This window comes from Orbicella franksi, chromosome 3, assembly GCF_964199315.1.
Source record: "Orbicella franksi chromosome 3, jaOrbFran1.1, whole genome shotgun sequence".
NCBI classification, from domain to species: Eukaryota; Metazoa; Cnidaria; class Anthozoa; order Scleractinia; family Merulinidae; genus Orbicella; species Orbicella franksi.
The window spans coordinates 15,974,399-15,994,838 of NC_138147.1; the positions used below are offsets into that span (position 1 = coordinate 15,974,399).

Below are 20,440 nucleotides of genomic sequence, written 5' to 3' on the forward strand. Positions count from 1 at the left end.
TTGTAATGATGTCTGATTAGCGAAGGCCACAAGTAAACCCTTTGTTTTCGATACGGTCTACAAAGTGTATCTAACTTGTCTACAGTGTATAAATTTTATTTTATGACCCACATGAAATTTAATTTCTCCTTACACTCTGAGTATTACTTTGCTGTGCATTGAGGCTAAAATTCAGAAAACTTGCACCTGACAGCTCTAGTTGTAGAAGACTAGGGAAATTTAAATTAATTTAGTTTTGGTTCTGTGTCAAAAAAAAACTTGTCTAAATATGATAAAACCCTATTTCTTACCTCTTCTAAGATGTCAGTTTTCTGATGTTGAACATTTCCTAGCTAACTTTGACCTGCTGAGTTTTTCTAAATGTTTGCAGCAATTCTCAGTTTTCAAAATGTGTTACAGTCAAACCTCGACTTACGGCAACCTCTCTGCAAGCGCCACTTTTTTTGGTCGCAGCAGAAAATCCATACATTCACTCTTATTTTACGTCTCTACAATGTCCACCTCTTGACAATAGCAACAACCAACTAAAACGCATCCTGACTGCCAAAGTAACCTTTCGACCATGGCTTGTTAATCAATTACTGACAAATGGTGAATACAAACCACACTTTCTATTGGAAAAGATCACCATGCTTGATCTGTACTGTGTGTATTTGGTCTCTGTTTCTATTTAGTTTTTGTTTTATTGATATATTTTGATTGTGTTGTATATTTATAGGCTAAAATAAGCCATTTTCCAAAAATTGTGTACACCTGAAAAGAACACGTCATATCCCCCCCCCCCACCTCCCCATAATAGCCACCTCTCCACCTCTCTCTCCACTTATTTGTTAGGAAAGCTTGTCCTGACAGCCTTTGAGAAGAAAGGATTTGGAGGGGCTATGGTCTTTGCATTCAAGTGCAGTGCCTGTTGGATTACTGGAATTGACTACAGAAGTAGTTACCTGGCTCAGGATTCCAGGAGGCAAATAGTATCCTTGGCCCTTACCTTGGCATTTTTTACAAGTGGTCATGGTTATGCAGGGTATAGAAAAACACTAGGAAGGGGGTTGGGCTTAGGTATCACCTCTGAAAAGCCCTATTTGGAAGTGATTGACCTTGCCCTTCCACATATAAAAGACATGGTGGATGAGATGTGCGATGATGCTAAGCATCAAATGAAACAGCTCCCTCCGGAACAAATAGGCAGTTGGTCCAGAGCTGTAACATGCTGTGATGGGTGCTGGCTAATACGGGGACACTTCAGTCAAAATTGCACCTTTGTCATAAAAAATTACATGACAGGTGCTCTTCTCTATTATGGCCATCTGTCTATGCGAGGTGCAGATAGGATTTGTGATGAAGAGCTATGGAGAGGCACAGCCGAGGCAGCTGAAGGCCATCTGAGCCAGAAGCTCTGGGCTAAGGCAAAGGAAGAAGGCCTAAAAGTCACAATAAATTGGCAGGATGCAGATTCTTCATCAGCTAAAGGGTTCAGGTACTCATTTTCAAATGAACAGGAGTCAAAAATAATGCTGTGTGGGGGGCATGTGGGAAGGGCACATGGGAAAAGGTTGGAGGAACTGAAAACTATGTCATCATTTACTCCAACATATATTGCCTTGCACAAATCAGAATTTCCTGCAACTCAATCAGTGAAATGCTGTTGTGCTGGCAACAAGCATAAATTTGTTGCTTCAAGTAACAAACCAGCTTGTGGTTGCATTGGTCCTGGATTTATTCAAAATGCTAAGCGTAACCATTACTGTGCTTTAGTTCAGGCTGGCACAAGCCCTGAGAAGTACAAAGAGACCATGTTGACTCTTGGTAAATACTGTTACACTATGCACATTCGCTTGCACCTTTGTATGTTTTAATCATATGCACTTGCACCTTAATTACACTATACAACATTGTCACGCACATATCCAGATAGCATGTATTTATTACTTGCAGCAACTTAATAAATTCAGTTTTTGAATGTGTTACCGAACGACAAACATGGTGGCAACGGTGGGATTTTTTTAGTAATCTAACGGATCTAGCGCTTTACCGACTCAACTATTCTTCAGTCTACAGCGATATGGCTTCGAACACCCCGTTTCCCGAGTTTAAGACAACAGGAGATGACAAGCACGACCTGGAAACATACATAGAAGATTTGACAGATTACTGCATCATGCAAAATTGGTTCGATCCATTGAAAGAAACTGACGCACTGAAATGGACCAAGCCTGATAAAGCTATGGCATGTTTCCGGGCATCTCTATCTCCGGCAGCGAGAACGGTTTATAAATACAGCTTGGGTTTGGATGAAGCCGACCAAAAGAAGCCTCATTGTGTCGTCACCGCATTGAGAGAGTATTATGGCGCTAGCGTTGGAGTGTCAGGGGAATGGCAAAAGTTTCTTCGTTTGCTGCAAAATGAAAACGAATCGATTGCTTCCTGGGAGACGCGAGTGCGTAATCAAGCAGCACAGTGTGAATATGAAGACTTCGCTGACGAGCTTATGAGGGACCAATTTATCGCTGGTTTAACGTCTGATACTCTTCGAGTGAAACTTATCGGGAAAGGGCATAAACATAAAAACACCGCCCAAACAAAGGTTACGCTACGAGAAGTTGTCGAAGTTGCCAAAACGTTCAAAGCGACTGTGTTCGTGAATCAGCTCATGAAAACCGCCAGGAACACACAACAGGAACAAGTGAATTTTACGAGCACATCAGCATTTGCAAATCCGCGGCAAAATCTGAAGCCGGTACAGCAATTGTCACAGTGTTTCTGGTGTGGCGGCAACCATCAACAGCCCCGTCAACAGCACTGCCCAGCATTTGGCAAAAGATGTGGAAAGTGTGGGATCTCTGGTCATTTCGTGCGTGTCTGTAGAGGTGGAGCAAGGCGACAAGGACGACAGCAGCAATCAAATTTTGTCGATGAAGACAACGGTGAAGAAGCATTTGTGATGGATTGCGAGACACCCTCACAACCTGCAAGGAAATTCTTTGCCCATTTACATCTTATACATGGAGAAAAAACAAAAGTAGTGAAAGCACAAATCGACTCGGCATCCACGTGTAACACCATACCCATCAGTCTACTAAGCGAGGTGTTTCCTGACGTAAAGATTTCGCAGACCAGAAGCAGAATTAACACGTATGGAAGCAAAACTATGCGCCCTGAAGGCCAAGTAACTTTGTGTTGTGACAGAAGGGGCAAGATTCACACCATAGATTTTCTTGTGGTCAACGTGCCTAATGAGAAACCACCACTTCTCAGCGGAAGAGATGCACAAGCCCTGGGTTATTTGAAGATGTATGCTGATGAAGCAAACGCAGTTGAAGAAGAAATTCCGCGCAATATGCAGTGACCTCCACCACTAGGAAAACTGACAAAGGAAGACATGCTTCACCACTACTCAAACGTATTTAAGCCAGGCCGCAGAAATCCTCTTGGAACCCCCTTGCACATTGAACTTGATCCTAATGTTACTCCAGTGCACGCCTCAACGCATCAAGTTCCCGTGGCAAAGTTGGACAGAGTAAATGACGAGTTAAAGAGACTATGCAATGAAGGCATCATAAGGCCGGTCACACAGCCTACAGACTGGCTCTCAAACATCCTGGTGAAAGAGAAACCGAACGGCAAACTTCGAATATGCATTGATCCAAGTCAAACCATTAACAAGGCCATCAGAAGACCCAAGTACACAATACCGACGATTGAAGAGAAGCTTCCACAACTGACTAAGGCCAAAGTGTTCACAATTGTTGATGTATCTGAAGCTTTTCACACCATCGTGATGGATGAAGAGTCTTCTTTACTAACAACGTTCCAGGGACCAAATGGTCGCTACTGCTACACTCGCATGCCATTTGGGATCGCCTCGGGACCGGAGGAGTATCAACGGCGCCAACATGAATTCTTAGACGGCTTACACGGGGTAATAAACATTGCCGACGACATCTGTGTTTTTGGATGCAGAGATTCAAAAGAGGAAGCTGACATTGATCACGATAAAAATCTTACAAGCCTGTTAGAAAAGTGCAGCAACCATGACCTGCGACTTTCGGTGAAGAAATTACAGTTTAAATCTCCCTCTGTCACCTTTATGGGGCACAAGCTTACCGACAAAGGCGTAGAACCCGATCCAGCTAAAGTAGCCGCAATTACAGAGATGCCAGCGCCCACTGACAAATCTGGGGTAGAGCGATTTCTTGGCATGTGCCAATACTTAAGCAAGTTCTGCCATAACTTGTCAGAAACAGTTCTTCCATTGAGGGACTTGACTAAGGAGGACTCTGCATTCATGTGGTCAAACAATCATGAAAATGCATTTAACTCGGCAAAGAACCTCATTGCTTCAGCAACTACATTACGCTACTACGACGCAACCCTTCCCGTGACGCTACAAGTGGATGCATCTGAAGATGCCATCGGTGGCGTATTGCTACAAAATGATCAACCTGTTTGCTTTACATCACATACCCTCAACAGCACAGAGAAGAACTACACCCAAATTGAGAAAGAGTGCCTTGCAATCGTCTCTTGCATGGATAAGTGGCACCAGAACCTATACGGAAAGCACGACATAACGGTACATACAGATCACCAGCCGCTTGAGACAATATTCAAGAAGCCTCTCAACAAAGCTCCTCGCAGACTGCAAAGAATGATGCTGAAGTTGCAAAGATATCAGTTCACTGTCCGATACAAGAAAGGAAAGGAACTCTACGTTGCGGACACCTTGTCTCGTGCAGCCGTCACTGGTCAGCCCTCCTCCACTGCCAAGCAAGAATGCAAAGTGTTCCGTTTGGAAATAGCTGAGATGGATCTTGAACCAAACCGAGTTACACCCGACACACTCAAAACTAAAGTGTTCATGTAAACAAAGTCTTTACATCTCCGCAAGAAAGTCATTAAAGTGTTCATTCCATAAGGAAGTCGTTGAATCGTGAGGGAAGTCTACGTTCTCTTGTTGAACGGCGAGGTGGCGGTGTAGGCTCTTGGTCCAACGGCTGATCCGTTTCCTCTGTTTGTCCACTTTCAGATGGTAGGGATGCAGTTTCCAATCGGTCCAATTTTTCATCATAGTTGCCCACTGCAGGTTCTGCCTTTGCCTCCCTGATTTGTGCGTGGTTTTGCCGGACTGGTCCCATTGCTGTGCTCACGAGGCAGGACCTTGGTGCAGGTCTTCCAATTACCTCCCCATAGATCCAGGGTTGGTGTTTGTTCATAGGCCTAGGTTTCACATACACTTTTTCTCCTTTTAGAACTCGGTTAGCGGCGCCGGCACCCGCTTGTCGTACTGAGCCTTAGATCTCCGTCTTCTTTCCGCAATTTTTTCTTGTACTAGACTTGGGGACACTGTCTGTGGAACAAGTTGACGCGGAGCTGTGGGAATGTCCTGCAGTCTTCTAGACATTAGGCGTTGTGCTGGCGAGTAATTGTATCCCTGCTGGGGTGTGTTTCAGTATGCTAGGAGGGCCAGATAGGGGTCCTCATGGCAAGACTTTTTCAGAATGTTCTTTGCAATTTTGACTGTGGACTCCGCCTTTCCGTTCCCTCGGCTGTGGTATGGCGATGATTTGCGTATGATGAAACCGTATTCTCGAGCAAAACGTGAATATTCATGGCTTTCAAACTGTGGGCCGTTATCGGTTATGCACTCGTCTGGAATTCCATGTCGAGCAAATTGTCTTTTCATGGCTCGAATAACTGTTGGCTGATGTGTTCCCGCTGAGGGGGTCTAGTTCAAAGAAGTCGCTGTAATGGTCGACCATAACGAGGTAGTTGCTTCCATCCAGCTGAAAAAGGTCGGCACTTATTTTGGACCACAGTCTAGTGGGTATCTCATGGGATTTCATTGGTTCTTGCGGTCGCTCAGTTAGGTATTGGGCACAAAGTCCACATGATAAACATTGCTCTCTGATTGCTGCTTGCATTCCTGGCCAGAACAGGGACTCGCGTGCCCGTCTTATACTGCTGTCAGCTCCCTGGTGTGCTTTGTGTATTTTCTGTAACATCTCGTCTCATAGAGTGGCTGGAACAATAACTTGATGGGACCTGTAGAGGACACCATCATAAACTGAAATTTCATCTCTGAAATTCCAGTACAGTCTCAGGTGCTCTGGGGTTTCCTTTCTTTCTGAAGGCCACCCATTCAATACCACCGTGTGTAGGGCTGCTAGAACTGGGTCTTTGGCGGTTTCTCGTCTTATTCGTTTGAGTGTGTCGGGTGTAACTCGGTTTGGTTCAAGATCCATCTCAGCTATTTCCAAACGGAACACTTCGCATTCTTGCTTGGCAGTGGAGGAGGGCTGACCAGTGACGGCTGCAAAGATATCAGCCGTTGGACCAAGAGCCTACACCGCCACCTCGCCGTTCAACAAGAGAACGTAGACTTCCCTCACGATTCAACGACTTCCTTATGGAATGAACACTTTAATGACTTTCTTGCGGAGATGTAAAGACTTTGTTTACATGAACACTTTAGTTTAATGACTTTCTTGCGGAGATGTAAGGACTTTGTTTACTCATGAACAGTTCAGAGAAATTATGTTTAGGTCCACTATATAATGGACATTCTATTATTGATTTTATCTTCCAAAAGGGGAAAGGTGTTACACTATGCACATTCGCTTGCACCTTTGTATGTTTTAATCATATGCACTTGCACCTTAATTGCACTATACAACATTGTCACGCACGTATCCAGATAGCATGTATTTATTACTTGCAGCAACTTAATAAATTCAGTTTTTGAATGTGTTACCGAACGACAAACAATACCACAGCAGGGACATTCATGCGTGGGAGGGGGGGATCTTGTTCTTTTCACCATTAGTAAAATGTACCTGTAAGGAGTGTATTGTGGATGGAAATGGGTTTTACCCAGAGATGAAATGCCAAGGTCAGCTTTATCGCTCTGCTCACCCTCTGACATGTGAATTTCATGCACTGCCTTATGAGATAGAGTGCGCTGAAAGGGCAAAAAAAGTACACAAGGTAATTGACCCTGATATGGGGAAGGGGCATTCAAATTTGCCAGAGGCCACTTTTAGTGTATTGACAAAATTTAGGGCCAAGGATACAAACCTCCATCAGAAACATTATCAAGCATCCACCAATTTGGGCCTTCTTCAAGCAAACATGACATGGTGCTTCAAAGTGAAGGGGCCACAGTACCACTGGATTGTTGACTTATATTCCAGAATGGGACTCCCGATACTCAGTGGAATACAGAAAATGGTATGTTTATAGCTTTTATCACCTTGATTCTCTAACCAGAAAGTTACATGTTTTGAAGAGTTGATAAGTGAAAAATTTCCCTGGCAACTGATCATAAATGTGGTCACTGAAGAAAGAAACTCTGGGGACATTTGAAGGTTATTTTTAATTTGTTTTGCATTAATTCTTTTTTTCACAAGTGCTTAAATGACAATCAAGAGTGAATGAGATGTTTGGAGCGCTATAAAACAGATGCTGGAAAGAGGAAAAGGGTTCAGAGAAAAATCAACCGATCGGAGGAGCAAGAATTAAGGTGAATACTTATTATTTTGATGATCATGTTACATATAGAAAGTGTGTTCATGGTTAAATAACCAAATGCATACAGGAGAGGGTTTTTGGGAGAGATCTAAAGCTTATCCAGGCCATTTTTGAGTATGTTTGGGTAGCTATTGAAGGCAGAAGTCCCAGATGGACATAAATCCACAAAGTGATTGTCTTACTGGAATAGACTTTCTCTGGTGGTTTATAACCTTATGGAACATTGTTATCTTGGAATTTCATTATGGTACAATGATTGGCATGGAATTGACCCTTTTCATGGTCAATGGAACTGGCTTATGGGAAAAATATGATGCTATGACAACAGTAGGAACTTTTCATAGTAATGTATAGATTGAATTATAAATATAATCTGCTATCATTGGGCCAAACATAAATTGAATCTGAGAACAAGGAAAATATTGTGGCCAAGTTCTGTCAAATATTTTTAGTGCACTATAATACACTTTTCTGATTACTTTTGAGCTGAAGGGAAGAGAGATTATGGTTGCCAATGGTTTTACCATTGTTTCATATTATCTGATGTTGATCTGTTGTTGTTGTTGTTTGTCTGGGAATAGGAAGAAGTATGTAAAGAGTTGTCAGATAAGACATAACTATGGAGAAGATGATGAAGCAAATCTATTTTGGTGGCAGAAAATCCTGTTCAGGCTGGATCGGAGTGTGACATCACAGTACCTGGAGATCATGTAGTTGACCCACCAGAAACAGCCACTGCGACTCTTGGAGGCAAGAAGTGTAAATGGTGTGGGAGTACCACCCACAGTCGAAAAACTCACAAGGATTGTCCTCATAATCCCAAAAATGCACCAACTTCTACATGAACATTGGGACTGCTAAACATTTTTAGTCAATTGGTATGAAGGTGAGGATGGATTCACTAAAGAATTTTACGAGTCTTTTAATGATCTCATTTGGCAAGATCTGCTAAATTCTTATAATGCAGCTTTTCAAGGTGGGTCTTTATCTATTTCTCAAAGGAGGGGAATAATAACGTTAATACCAAAAGCTGATGGGGATCTGTCCGAACTTTCCAACTGGCGTCCAATATCACTGCTAAATGCAATGTTACTGTCACGTCAGTAAATATAGTTAATGGAACGTGACCCTCGTAATCAGTAAGCCTTTCATGGCGGCGTTGTTTTCAATTAAGCTATTGTGTAGGCAAGCTCCCAAGGCCAAGCAGACTCTGAGATACATTGTATTCTAGCTCAAACATTATGGCTTTGTTACTGTTACGCCACAATATGTAATAACTGACACAAAATGTAATAGTTACGCAAAATGTAATAACTTTCGACGCAAAATGTAATAACGTCGGTAACGGAAAATGTAACAACTTTTGACGCAAAATGTAATAGCACAAAATGTAATAATGTTTTGGTTGGTATATGTTTGTTGGAAATATTCATTTATTTATTTTTTAATTATTATTTTTTATTTATTAAGATCGTAATAGGCACCCATCAGAGACTTGCCCTAGGCAAGAGTTTCAATATCAAGGCACAATTGATAGCAAAATCTTCCCACTTAATGTCGGAAACGTCTTGTTAGCATGTTGCGTGACAAATAGGGCATGGCGATTTCACATTGATGTAAACTGAGCTAGTAGATAAGAATTAACAATCACCGGAAATTCTTGTGTGACCAAACTAAGATAGCTAATACAAGAATAGGATCGAGTAGAATTACGGACAGTTCGAGAATTGTACTTGATGTGATTAAATGGTGACTGTGTGATTAAAATACAAACGAAGACATCTTGTGACGTTTGGAGAGCACTAAGGTAGAGGGGACATTCTCCAAACGTGGCACCTCCGACGGGACCGCTATCTACATGGTTGTGAGTATAATTTAGTCCTAAATTCTATTTAAACCTACGCTTCCGACGGAGATGGAGAATGCAAAGGGAAAACTGCAAACGAAACTTACGCAACTAGAAATCCATGCTAAGAGAACGGAACAAGTGCTAGATTCGGGATCTGTAGATGCTATCGAGAGACATACGGGAGCATTAAGGTCTACAATATCTGAAGCGGACGAGTTAAAGCGTGTGTTGGAAGCCTTAAAGATAGAAGCAAAGGAAGATCTTGGTGACATAGGCACGTGGAATGCCGCGATTGACCTTCAGTTGCTGAAAGCTGACGAAGAGGTTGAGAAGCTTCGCAAATGGCTCGAAGACAGAAGACGCCAAGAGACGACCGCGCGTGAACATCAACTCAAATTCGAGATGAAGCTGCATGAAGAAAAGATGAAACTTCAGACCAATCTCACTACGAAAGAGAGCCACGAGGGAGGCGGGTCACCTAAACAAACACAAGCGAAGCTACCAAAGATCGAGATTAAAAGGTTCGAAGGCTCTTCCTTGGATTGGCCGAGGTTCTGGGGTCAGTTCACGGAGACGATCGACAAGGCCGAAATAGCACCTATCAATAAATTTACCTATTTATGTGGGCTACTGGGTCCAAAGGTTAAAGCCGCTGTGGAAGCCTTGCCATTTACAGCTGAGGGTTATAATAGAGCCAAGTTGATATTACTAAGCAATTATGGGAAGGAATCCGAAGTAACAAAGGCGTACGTCAAAGAAATAATGGCTCTCCCTGTCATCACAAGCGCCAACCCTAGGAGGATAAGCGAGTTTAGCGAAACATTCACGTACTGTGTCCAAGCGCTGGAAACAATGAATAAACTCAGTGAAGTTAATGGAAACATACCAATGACACTGGATAAACTGCCAGCAATTCGGGGAGACCTAGTATGAATGGATCCGGAATGGGAGAAATGGAATTTCGTTCAGTTGTCAGAGGCAGTAAGACTTTGGACAAAAAGAAACCTGGTTGAAGAACGAGAAACATCGGAGCAACTTAATTCCAAACGTGACCACTCAAATAAGCTCTTCCAAGCACGTGGTGGCGATGGTAAGCCAAACAAATGCGTTTATTGTAGTGATGTGACGCACAGATCGTCGGAATGCCAGAAGATCTCAACCGTGGACGAACGAAAGCAGTTTCTTGCGAAAAAGAAGTTATGTTTTAATTGTGCAACACCGAATCACCGCGCCGCAGAGTGTTTCAGCAAGAAAACATGTTTACATTGTCACAAACGCCATCACTCTTCGATATGTGATCGTGAACAAACAGACAGCGGGAAGCAGACGTTGATGACAGCCAGTGAGAACAATGAAGGAATCATGCCAGTCTTAACAGTAAAGGTCGATGGTATTACCTGTCGCGCGTTGATAGATACCGGCGCGGGGAGCTCATATGCATCTGCGAAGCTGTTGGATCTCCTAAAGAAAAAGCCAAGTGAAACGAAAACAAAACGTGCGCATATGCTAATCAAAAGTAACCAAACTAGAAGTGTACGACACCGTCGTAGAATCCTTAGACAGGAGTTATCAGATGTCTGTAAAACTGACGAGAGTGAACAAAGCAGAGCTATTGTCGATTGACAACCCAAACTACAGACAATTGATAAACAAGTACCCGCATTTGCACGGAGTCAAAATCACAGACCGTGACAAGAAGGACCAACTTCCCATACATGTTGTACTAGGAAGCGGGGAATATGCGCGCGTAAAAACTGAGACAAAGCCTCAAATTGGACAGGATGGGGAACTGGTGGCGGAGAAAACTAAACTGGGATGGTTTATCATGAGTCCTGGATCAGAATTTGACCACAACACGATGCTGCTGACGCAAACATCACAGAGCGACTACGAGGACCTGTGCAGGCTTGACATACTAGGGCTTGCAGACACACCAGAACATGACCAGAGCATAGTGCATGCAGAATTTAAGGAAAAACTACAACGCTCACCGGAAGGATGGTATGAAACCGGACTACCATGGCGAGGTAATCATCCAGACCTATCAACAAACGAACAAGGAAGTATACGACACCTGTCAAGTCTGACCAGAAAACTGCAGCACATTAACCTCACCGATGAGTACGATGCCATTATACGAGAACAACTCCAGAACAAAGTAGTTGAAGTTGCACCAGAAGAAATCGTGGGGAAAGAATTCTACATCCCACACAAAGCAGTGGTTAGAGAAACGGCTGAAACGACCAAGATGCGCATAGTCTATGATGCTTCTGCAAGAGCAACGCCTGAGTCACCGTCGCTGAACGAGTGCCTTTATCCTGGCCCTCCATTGCAAAACAAGCTTTGGGACATACTAGTGAGACAGAGAGCATACCCCATAGCTGTAACTGCAGACATCCAGAAAGCCTTCTTGCAAATACGAATCCAAGAGTGTGAACGTGATGCATTAAGATTCCATTGGAGGAAAAGTGAACACGGGAAGTTAGAGATACTACGTTTCACTCGTGCGCTGTTCGGTCTAGCCCCATCGCCCTTTCTACTCAGTGGCGTAATCGAAGTTCATTTAGATGCTTGGGAAGAACGAGAACCAGAGATAGTGGCAGAGCTTCGACGCAGCTTGTATGTCGATGATCTACTCACCGGTGGACGAAATACAAGCCAGGCCCAGCAGCGTAAAGAGAAAGCCGTTCAGATATTCAGCGACGCAACGTTCCAACTCCACAAGTGGCATTCCAACGTCAAACAGCTAGAGGAAGATCCAAACCTGATCGTCCCCCCTGAAGAGCAGTCATTTGCCAAACAACAACTAAATGTTAAACCAAGTGAATCTAAGATGTTGGGACTCAAGTGGGACAAACAGCATGACACCTTAGCGGTAGTGATACCCAAAGAAGAAACCCAGCCAACCAAGCGAGGAATCCTGGGAAAGATGGCTAAGATTTATGATCCCTTAGGCCTGATTGCACCATTGACGCTCACTGCAAAGCAGATTTATCGTGAGTTGTGTGAAACCAAAGTACAATGGGATGCGAAGATCAACGGAGAACTCCTACGGCGCTGCAAAAAATGGGAGGAGCAATTACCTCGTGAACAGCAAGTACCGCGATCAATAGCACGATATCAAGAAGCAGTACAAGAAGTGGAACTACACTCTTTCGGGGACGCATCAGAACGAGGAGTAGGAGCGGCAGTCTATGCAGTTGTACGCCAACCATCAGGCAACACTCAACGATTAGTGGTCGCCAAGAGTCGACTTGCTAAACAGGGACTGACTATTCCACGCCTAGAATTGATTGCAGCGCACATGGCTACCAATCTATTGATAAACGTGCGGAACGCCCTAGATAACGTGCCCTCCCCAAAGGTGTTTGGATCGTTAGACAGCACCGTCGCACTTCATTGGATCAAGGGAAATGGCCAGTACAAACAGTTTGTCGCGCATCGAGTTGCCAAGATACAATTACACAAGGAGATCGAGTGGAGGTACGTTCCTACGGATGAAAACCCTGCAGACCTAGCGAGCAGAGGTGCTCCAGTTCAATCAGCACTTTGGCAACAGGGACCGGCGTGGCTCCAGGACAAGTCCAAGTGGCCAATCAACCCAGTCACTCGATCGTCACCAGCATCAGAAATGGAAGCCAAAGTCATTAGGGAAGTGCTCCACCTAGCGCAAACCAAACCAGAGCCAGACGAGTTCGACGAACTCCTCGAACGCAACAGCTTGCGCCGAACTTTAAGAGTCGGCACATGGATCAAGAGATTCATCCATAACTGCAAGCGTAAAGAGAAGAAACTTGGGCCCCTACTCACAGAATAGAAGACGTACGTGGTTGGTGGATTAAGCGAGTCCAACGGCGAGACAGAGAAACCACGGACTACCCTCAAATTAGCGGGCAACTCAACCTGAAACCCAATGAAGAGGGAGTAATGACCTGCCACGGCCGGATACAAGGGCAAACTCCGATATACCTACCGAACAGTGCAAGTTTTACAGGAAAACTGGTCCAACAAGTTCATTGCGCGACGCTGCATGTGGGAGTCGCTCTGACAATGGCAGCAGTGAGAGAGAGATACTGGGTACCGAAGCTTCGTAGCTTGGTCAAATCGGTCCGAAGTAAGTGCTATGGTTGCAAGAGATTCAATGCAACTCCAGCAAGAAACCCAATACCTGGTCAGTTACCGGAAGATCGGACCACAGTTGACGCTGCATTTGAAGTCATCGGTACAGATTTCGCTGGGCCAGTGAAGTACAAACAGGGAAAGAAAAGTCAAGGAAACGCCTACCTGGCTATCTTCACTTGCAGCCTTTCAAGGGCTATACACTTAGAGTTAATGGCCAGCCTGGAGACGGACAACTTTATCCCATGTCTCAAGCGTTTCATCGCTCGTCGTGGACGACCACGGGTCATCTACTCAGATAATGGCGGTACCTTCATCAAAGCTGAGAAATGGCTACGGGAGTTACGAAAGGATAAGTGTCTCCAGGGTCTTCTAGAACAACACGAGATCTCATGGAAATTCAACTTGAGCCGTGCCCCTTGGTGGGGGGGTCAGTTTGAGAGATTAATTGGAGTCGTGAAATCTTCCATGTTCAAAGCTATTGGTGGAGCCACTCTAACCTGGTCTGAGCTCAGTGAAGTGCTACTCGATGTTGAAACGCAGATTAATCGCCGCCCATTAAGCTATGTGGAAGACGACGTCGAGTTACCAATCTTAACGCCCGCAACCTTCTTGTACCAGCGAACAAACCAGTTACCAGAAGAGGAGACCTGGAGGATAACAGATCGAGACATCCGGAGGCGTGCTAAGTATCTGCGAACCTGCAAGGACAAGATGTGGAGTCGCTGGCAGAGAGAATACCTTACAGCACTAAGAGAAAGACACAACCTGACGCACGCAGTGACCAAGTTCCAACCTAGGAAAGGAGACGTCGTCATAGTGAAAACCGACAGCAAGAATCGTGGAACATGGCCGCTGGCCATAGTGAATGAAGTGTACCCGGGCAGCGACGGCGTCATACGCGCGGTTCAACTCAAAACCGCGAAAAGCATGCTGGAACGACCAGTACAACATTTGTACCCATTGGAACTCGAGTGTGATCTCAACACTCCAGTGGCAGACCCGCGCTTAAACCCACAGGCTCAGGATTTCCGTCCTAAAAGAGAGCAGCATCAGCAGCAAGGGTACGAATGAAACAACTTGCGGATGCTGAGCAATGTGAACTATGAACAGAAATCAAACAAGTTGCGGATGTTGAACAATGTGAAATACGAACGGTAAATCAGTTCGTGAAAACTGATCCATTAGCAGTAGAATATATCATTGTTTTCTTTGAGGGAATCAGTACACAGCCTGAACTGTGAATTTTGAAATCGTCAATAGGAAGTGACGTTGATCGAGGACTGATTATCGTTTTGTTACCGCTCATATGTGATTTAATAGTTCAAGACTCAAATCACGTGATTGAAACAGAATTATGACATATGCTTCGATAGCGAACCATATGAGGGGAGTGTGTGTCGGAAACGTCTTGTTAGCATGTTGCGTGACAAATAGGGCATGGCGATTTCACATTGATGTAAACTGAGCTAGTAGATAAGAATTAACAATTACCGGAAATTCCTGTGTGACCAAACTAAGATAGCTAATACAAGAATAGGATCGAGTAGAATTACGGACAGTTCGAGAATTGTACTTGATGTGATTAAATGGTGACTGTGTGATTAAAATACAAACGAAGACATCTCGTGACTTTTGGAGAGCACTAAAGTAGAGGGGACATTCTCCAAATTAAAATGATTGAATTCCCATGCACATCTTTAAATTAAGCTGTACACTAAGATCTTAAAGAACCTGATTTTATACATAAATGATAACTCGGAAAATAATTGGAAGTAAGGGATGGCTTGTGCAAGAATATAAAAGAATATGCCATTTTATCAATGTAGGGTAAGGGATATAAATATATCTAAAATATATCTGCTTAAGACAATGTTAGAGCAACATTGCCATTTTGTTAACGTTAATTGTTTCATGTGGCAGGAAACGCAACTTTCCATCCATGTATGACAAACTTTCCTTAATCCAGATGCTTTGGAGAACATTATAGAAACAACAGTGGGGAGATATCCACAGATGCAGCAGACCCTGAGAGCTGTTTCAAGGTTTTTCAAATGGATCGTCCACAACGTACCTCTTCCACAAATTTACCTTCCAGAGCTAGCAGATGTTGCCGACATACACCAGCTAAGCATACAAAAAATAATAAACATAAAGGGAAAGAACAGTGGAGCAGTAATCACTCTAAAACACATAATTAATGCTAAGAACTGGACAAACACCTGAGTTCGCTTAGTAGCTTACAGCTATGGGTGGTACGGTGTCTCCAAGATCTACTGGAGAACCCGCAATTAAAAGAGCCCTGAAATAGTTTAAAGTTTAAGTTTCAGTTTACATTTTCAAGTTTCATTTTTCCTTCCTCAGAGTTGCAGTTAGATTTCGTTCGAAATAAGATTTTCATCAATTTAAAATATATATGCATAATTCTTTTACCAATTTTTATTTTAAAAAATGGAGCTGACTCGCTTCTAGCGTGACATTGCAAGACGTTAAATTGGACAAAGTCGCTTGTTTGTTAGTACGTTAATTAGTGTGACAATATAACGGATAAAGAATTGAATGATATTTCATTGTTGCTATATAAAGTTAGCATATATACCATTACAAATCATAGTTTTTGTACCTTAATTTCAAAATAAAGAAAGGCATGTGTTATTTGGAGGGCTTTTTTGTATGAAAAAATACTTTTCTATAGGAATTTCACGAGAGTTCACCTATTCACCATTTTTCCCCTGGAAAAATCAAAGTAGCCTTTTGGAAAAACTCGTGGCGTCCGCCAGTTTTAAAAAAAGACAGATGTTCTGTTCCTTACCCACATGTAATTCCTTATATTTCGAACAAACATATACCAACCAAAACATTATTACATTTTGTGCTATTACATTTTGCATTACTTCTATGTATTACATTTTGCGTTACCGACATTATTACATTTTGCGTTGAAAGTTATTACATTTTGCGTTACTATTACATTTTGTGGCAAAGGTTATTACACTTTGCGTTACTATTACATTTTGTGTCAGTTATTACATTTTGTGGCGTAACAGTTACCTCTAGCATATTATAACGATCGATAGCATTGGCCAAAAATATTAAAGCACTATTCATGGCTAAGAGTATACACGTGTAATGCTAAGCTGTCCGGTAGTACAGCTCTTTCTACTGGCCTTCCCAGCAGACAAGCGTCTAGCTATAAAAGCTCAAACAAACTGTTCAGAGTTCACTTTGGTGTTCTGTTGTACAGCACAGTTAGCACTTGCTATACTATTGTTAAAAATTTGTTTCTCATGGCTCACCGCTTACACCGTGCTTTGAACACAAACCCGGGAGAGGATCTCTCAAAGCTTTCCAGCGAGGTCCTCAAACTCCATTTACAAGCCCTCAATCTTCCAATCACGGGCTCTAAAGGACACCTACTTAGCCGTCTCAAGCGGGCTACGCAGGGTAACGCGGCTGCACCACGGCGAAAGCCACAAAAATGTCTGTCTCAGCCCAAAGCTCGGCGTGGGCGCTCAGTGAAAAGGACCGCCATCGAGTCGCAACCATCTGCCGAAGCTGTAAACCTTCTACGCAGGCGAAATGTGCCATCAAGACTCGAGCACAAGCAGGAAGACAGCGCCCTGTCGGACACAGCCTCCTTGTCCTCGATCGAGGAGATGTTGGAGTCCGATCCCGAGCTGGACATCCCAATTCTACCAAGTTCCCAACAGGACACCGGCTTCAGTCCCGTCCAGTGTTCAGCGATCGAAGCGATCGTGACACAATCGGTACACTCTGCATTCTCCGCGTTCCGTACACCACCCACAACAACTCCAAGCCCATTCACTCCTGGCATGGCTTCTCCTCTGGGTCTCTCGAGGCCAGTAGATAAAAGCTTGGAGGACAAGATACTCAGGGAAAACCGCGTCATTCCCAAACTGTGTGCTTCGACTTCAACAAGTCCTCCGGTTGCCAGCACCGCAACTCCAGCTACCCGCACGTGTGTTGCGGCTGCTACTCCAGTGACCACATTGCCCCAGACTGCACCAGGCAACAGTCCAGCCCCACTAGCAAGACCACGAAGCCCAGCGAGCGTAGCAAGTAAAGTAGAGCAGCAACGGAGCCAGCAGAAGCCACTAGTATCCTCCCCTATTGTCATTTCTCGCTTAGAATTAGAGTTAACTAATCATCCTGATCGTAATTTCGTTTTTAATTTGCTAAGTACGCTTAAGGAGGGCGCTCGCATTGGTTACTCCGGGCCGCATTCAGACCGGGTCTCCCCTAACCTTATTTTGGCAGTACAGAACCCGGATGTAGTTTCCTTGAATCTGCAAAAGGAAGTAGCTCTTGGGAGTGTAGCGGGTCCCCACCACTCCCCGCCCCTGCCCAAGTTTCAGTGTCACCCGATGGGCGTGGTTCCCAAAAAACATTCAACTGACTGGCGCACTATCTACCACCTCTCCTACCCCCAGGGCGATAGCATTAACGATTACATTCCAAAGGACCCCTATTCCCTTAGTTATGTCCGGGTTGACGATGCCATCCATATTCTCCAGTCCCTGGGAAGGGGAGCCTACATGGCAAGACTGATCTTAAATCAGCCTTCCGCCTGATACCAATTCATCTGGAGGACTGGAGCTTGCTGGGTATCCACTGGCAATCCCAATACTATGTAGACATGTACTTACCCGTTGGGCTTCGAAGCGCCCCGTTCCTTTTCAATCAGCTGTCGGACGGGCTTGAATGGATCCTTAAAAGTAACTATGGCCTCCAGCATGTTATTCACATCCTGGACGACTTCTTCAATGCCAAACGGTCCAAATTGGCATGTTTATCTAGCTTTAGCACTCTGCTACAGGTGTTCATGTCCCTCAAGGCCCCTGTCGTAGCATCCAAGACAATAGGCCCCTCTCAGGAGATTGAGTTCGTGGGAATTGTTTTAGACAGCATCCGCATGGAGGCCCGCTTACCACAGGATAAACTCTCCAGGATTAATGAACTGTTGAATTCTTTCAAAATACGTCACTCAGTACGCCTGGTCGAGTTACAATCCCTCATTGGGACTCTTCAGTTTGCATGCAAGGTGGTGGTGCCCGGGAGAACCTTCCTTCAGCGGGCAATTAATTTGACCAGGGGGGTCCCAAGCCGCTTTCACCACATACGGCTTAATAAGGAGTTCTTTAAGGATCTGGAAATGTGGAAAGTTTTTCTCTTAACCTGGAACGGGCGTTCCTTTTTTCTAGAGTCTTCCCATACCCCAGCTCAGAATCTAGAGCTCTACACCGATGCCGCGGGCTCTATAGGCTTCGGTGGCTATTTCCAGGGAAGGTGGTTTCAGGGTCGCTGGCCTCCCCACATGCTTTTGAACCAAAAACGGGGAATAAGTATTGAATGGCAAGAACTCTTTCCCATCGTTGTCGCTTGCGCCATGTGGCACCCCTCTCTTGCCGGGAAACGCCTTCAATCCTGGTGTGACAATATATCGGTCGTGTCTATTATAAATTCGTGGCATTCCAAAGTACCACGCATCATGGACTTGGTCAGGCGGCTCGTGCTCCTTTCTATGCAGCACAACTTTGTAGTCCGGGCTCGCCATGTCCCTGGGGTTTCAAATGAGATTGCTGATGCACTCTCCTGCTTTCAGATGCAGCGCTTCCAGGCCCTCGCTCCCGATGCCGACCAGAGTCCTTGTATCATCCCGCCTTCACTAATGACCCTTTGAGGGAGGAAGTCCTGACGTATGCCACCTGGGGTCTTGCCTAGAACACAAATCGAGCTTACAGCTGTGGGGAAAAGCGCTTCCTAGAATTTTGCCTGATGAATCGCCTCCTAGGCCCAGACGGGGACATATTACCTGCCTCCGAAGGGACACTGGTTTATTTTGCATCCTATCTAGCTAGAACAGTGCGTCATAGCACTATTAAACTCTACCTAGCGGCCGTTCATAATCTTCACATTACGGCAGGGTTTAACGACCCCCTTAAGGGTAAGCTCCTTCTCCAGAAAGTCCTGCGTGGCATTCTTCGCTACCAGGGAGACCAGCGCATCCGTCGCCAACCAGTAACTCCTCGGATGCTTTTAGCTATTTGTCCCGTCTTGCGGTCATGGCTTAGTCCGTGAGATTTTTCTATGATATGGGCCGCTTTTAATTTGGTGTTTTTCGCCTTTCTCCATTGCAGCGAGTTTACATACGCAGGGGTTCATCAATTTAACCAACACTTTGATCTTTGTACTGATTGCATAGCCTTTCATCCCAACCTGGCAAGCCCACAGCGTATGACGGTACATCTCAAGTTGTCAAAAGCTGACATATCTAGGCAAGGGCAGTTCCTCACCATAGCCGGTACCTCGTCAGCCCTTTGCGCGGTTACGGCCATGCAAAAGTACTTTCTTCTAGCTAGGCCAAAACAGGGGCCATTGTTTTACTTCCAGTCAGGTCGCTATCTTACCCGGGGTGTGGTGTCGAACCTCCTTAAGGACAGTTCTAGAGTTGCCGGCCTCCCTTATAAGTGTCTTTAAGGCCATAGCTTTCGCATAGGTGCGGTGTCAGTCACAGCCGCCGCTGGCTTGCCGGACTGGCTTACTAAACTTCTAGGTCGCTGGTCCTCAGATTGCTACCAGCTTTATATTAGAACTCGTCAATCTACATTAGAGTCGGTCGCCCCCAGGATGGCTAATGTTTCGGGGGATTTCTCACCGATCTAACTCTTGTTTTTCGTATTTGCTTGGGGGGATGCATTGCCTTGCATGCATTGGTGGCGGTTAAGCCTGTGCAGCGACTTCCCCTAAGCGTCTTGGCTACATTGCCTATGAATATTGCCCGCTACCAATACTCTTGTCCGATCCAGCACGTGCTGTCTTGCAGTGAGCTCGTAGTGCTGGGGAGATAAGTGAGGTTCTTGTTTCACGCAATCTCCGGAAGTCACACAGGCTTACCTAACGCAAGGCAGTGCTCCCCCATTAACG

General features: G+C 44.6%; 3 protein-coding genes and 2 pseudogenes across 3 annotated transcripts; all 5 read left to right on the plus strand.

The window, feature by feature from the left end:
- The first annotated feature begins 712 nt into the window (after window positions 1–712).
- On the plus strand, window positions 713–8,372 carry LOC145480424 (uncharacterized; annotated as a pseudogene).
- LOC145483076 (uncharacterized) lies at window positions 1,968–3,351 on the plus strand. Its single transcript, XM_081461690.1, has one exon. It carries the CDS (start codon window positions 2,063–2,065, stop codon window positions 3,344–3,346), a length of 1,284 nt encoding a protein of 427 aa, XP_081317816.1. The 5' UTR covers window positions 1,968–2,062; the 3' UTR covers window positions 3,347–3,351.
- A 2,829-nt stretch (window positions 8,373–11,201) lies between the features above and the next one.
- On the plus strand, window positions 11,202–13,193 carry LOC145480426 (uncharacterized). The gene has a single exon (XM_081458698.1). The coding sequence runs from the start codon at window positions 11,202–11,204 to the stop codon at window positions 13,191–13,193; it is 1,992 nt and encodes a 663-aa protein (XP_081314824.1).
- A 3,589-nt stretch (window positions 13,194–16,782) lies between these two features.
- Window positions 16,783–18,087, plus strand: LOC145480427 (uncharacterized). The gene has a single exon (XM_081458699.1). It carries the CDS (start codon window positions 16,783–16,785, stop codon window positions 18,085–18,087), a length of 1,305 nt encoding a protein of 434 aa, XP_081314825.1.
- A 238-nt stretch (window positions 18,088–18,325) lies between these two features.
- LOC145480429 (uncharacterized) lies at window positions 18,326–20,317 on the plus strand (annotated as a pseudogene).
- Window positions 20,318–20,440: the final 123 nt, after the last annotated feature.

Bases quoted from the DNA above. Each gene is read 5' to 3' on its own strand.
- LOC145483076 (XM_081461690.1), top strand. From the start codon at position 2,063: ATGGCTTCGAACACCCCGTTTCCCGAGTTTAAGACAACAGGAGATGAC.
- LOC145480426 (XM_081458698.1), top strand. From the start codon at position 11,202: ATGAGTCCTGGATCAGAATTTGACCACAACACGATGCTGCTGACGCAA.
- LOC145480427 (XM_081458699.1), top strand. From the start codon at position 16,783: ATGGCTCACCGCTTACACCGTGCTTTGAACACAAACCCGGGAGAGGAT.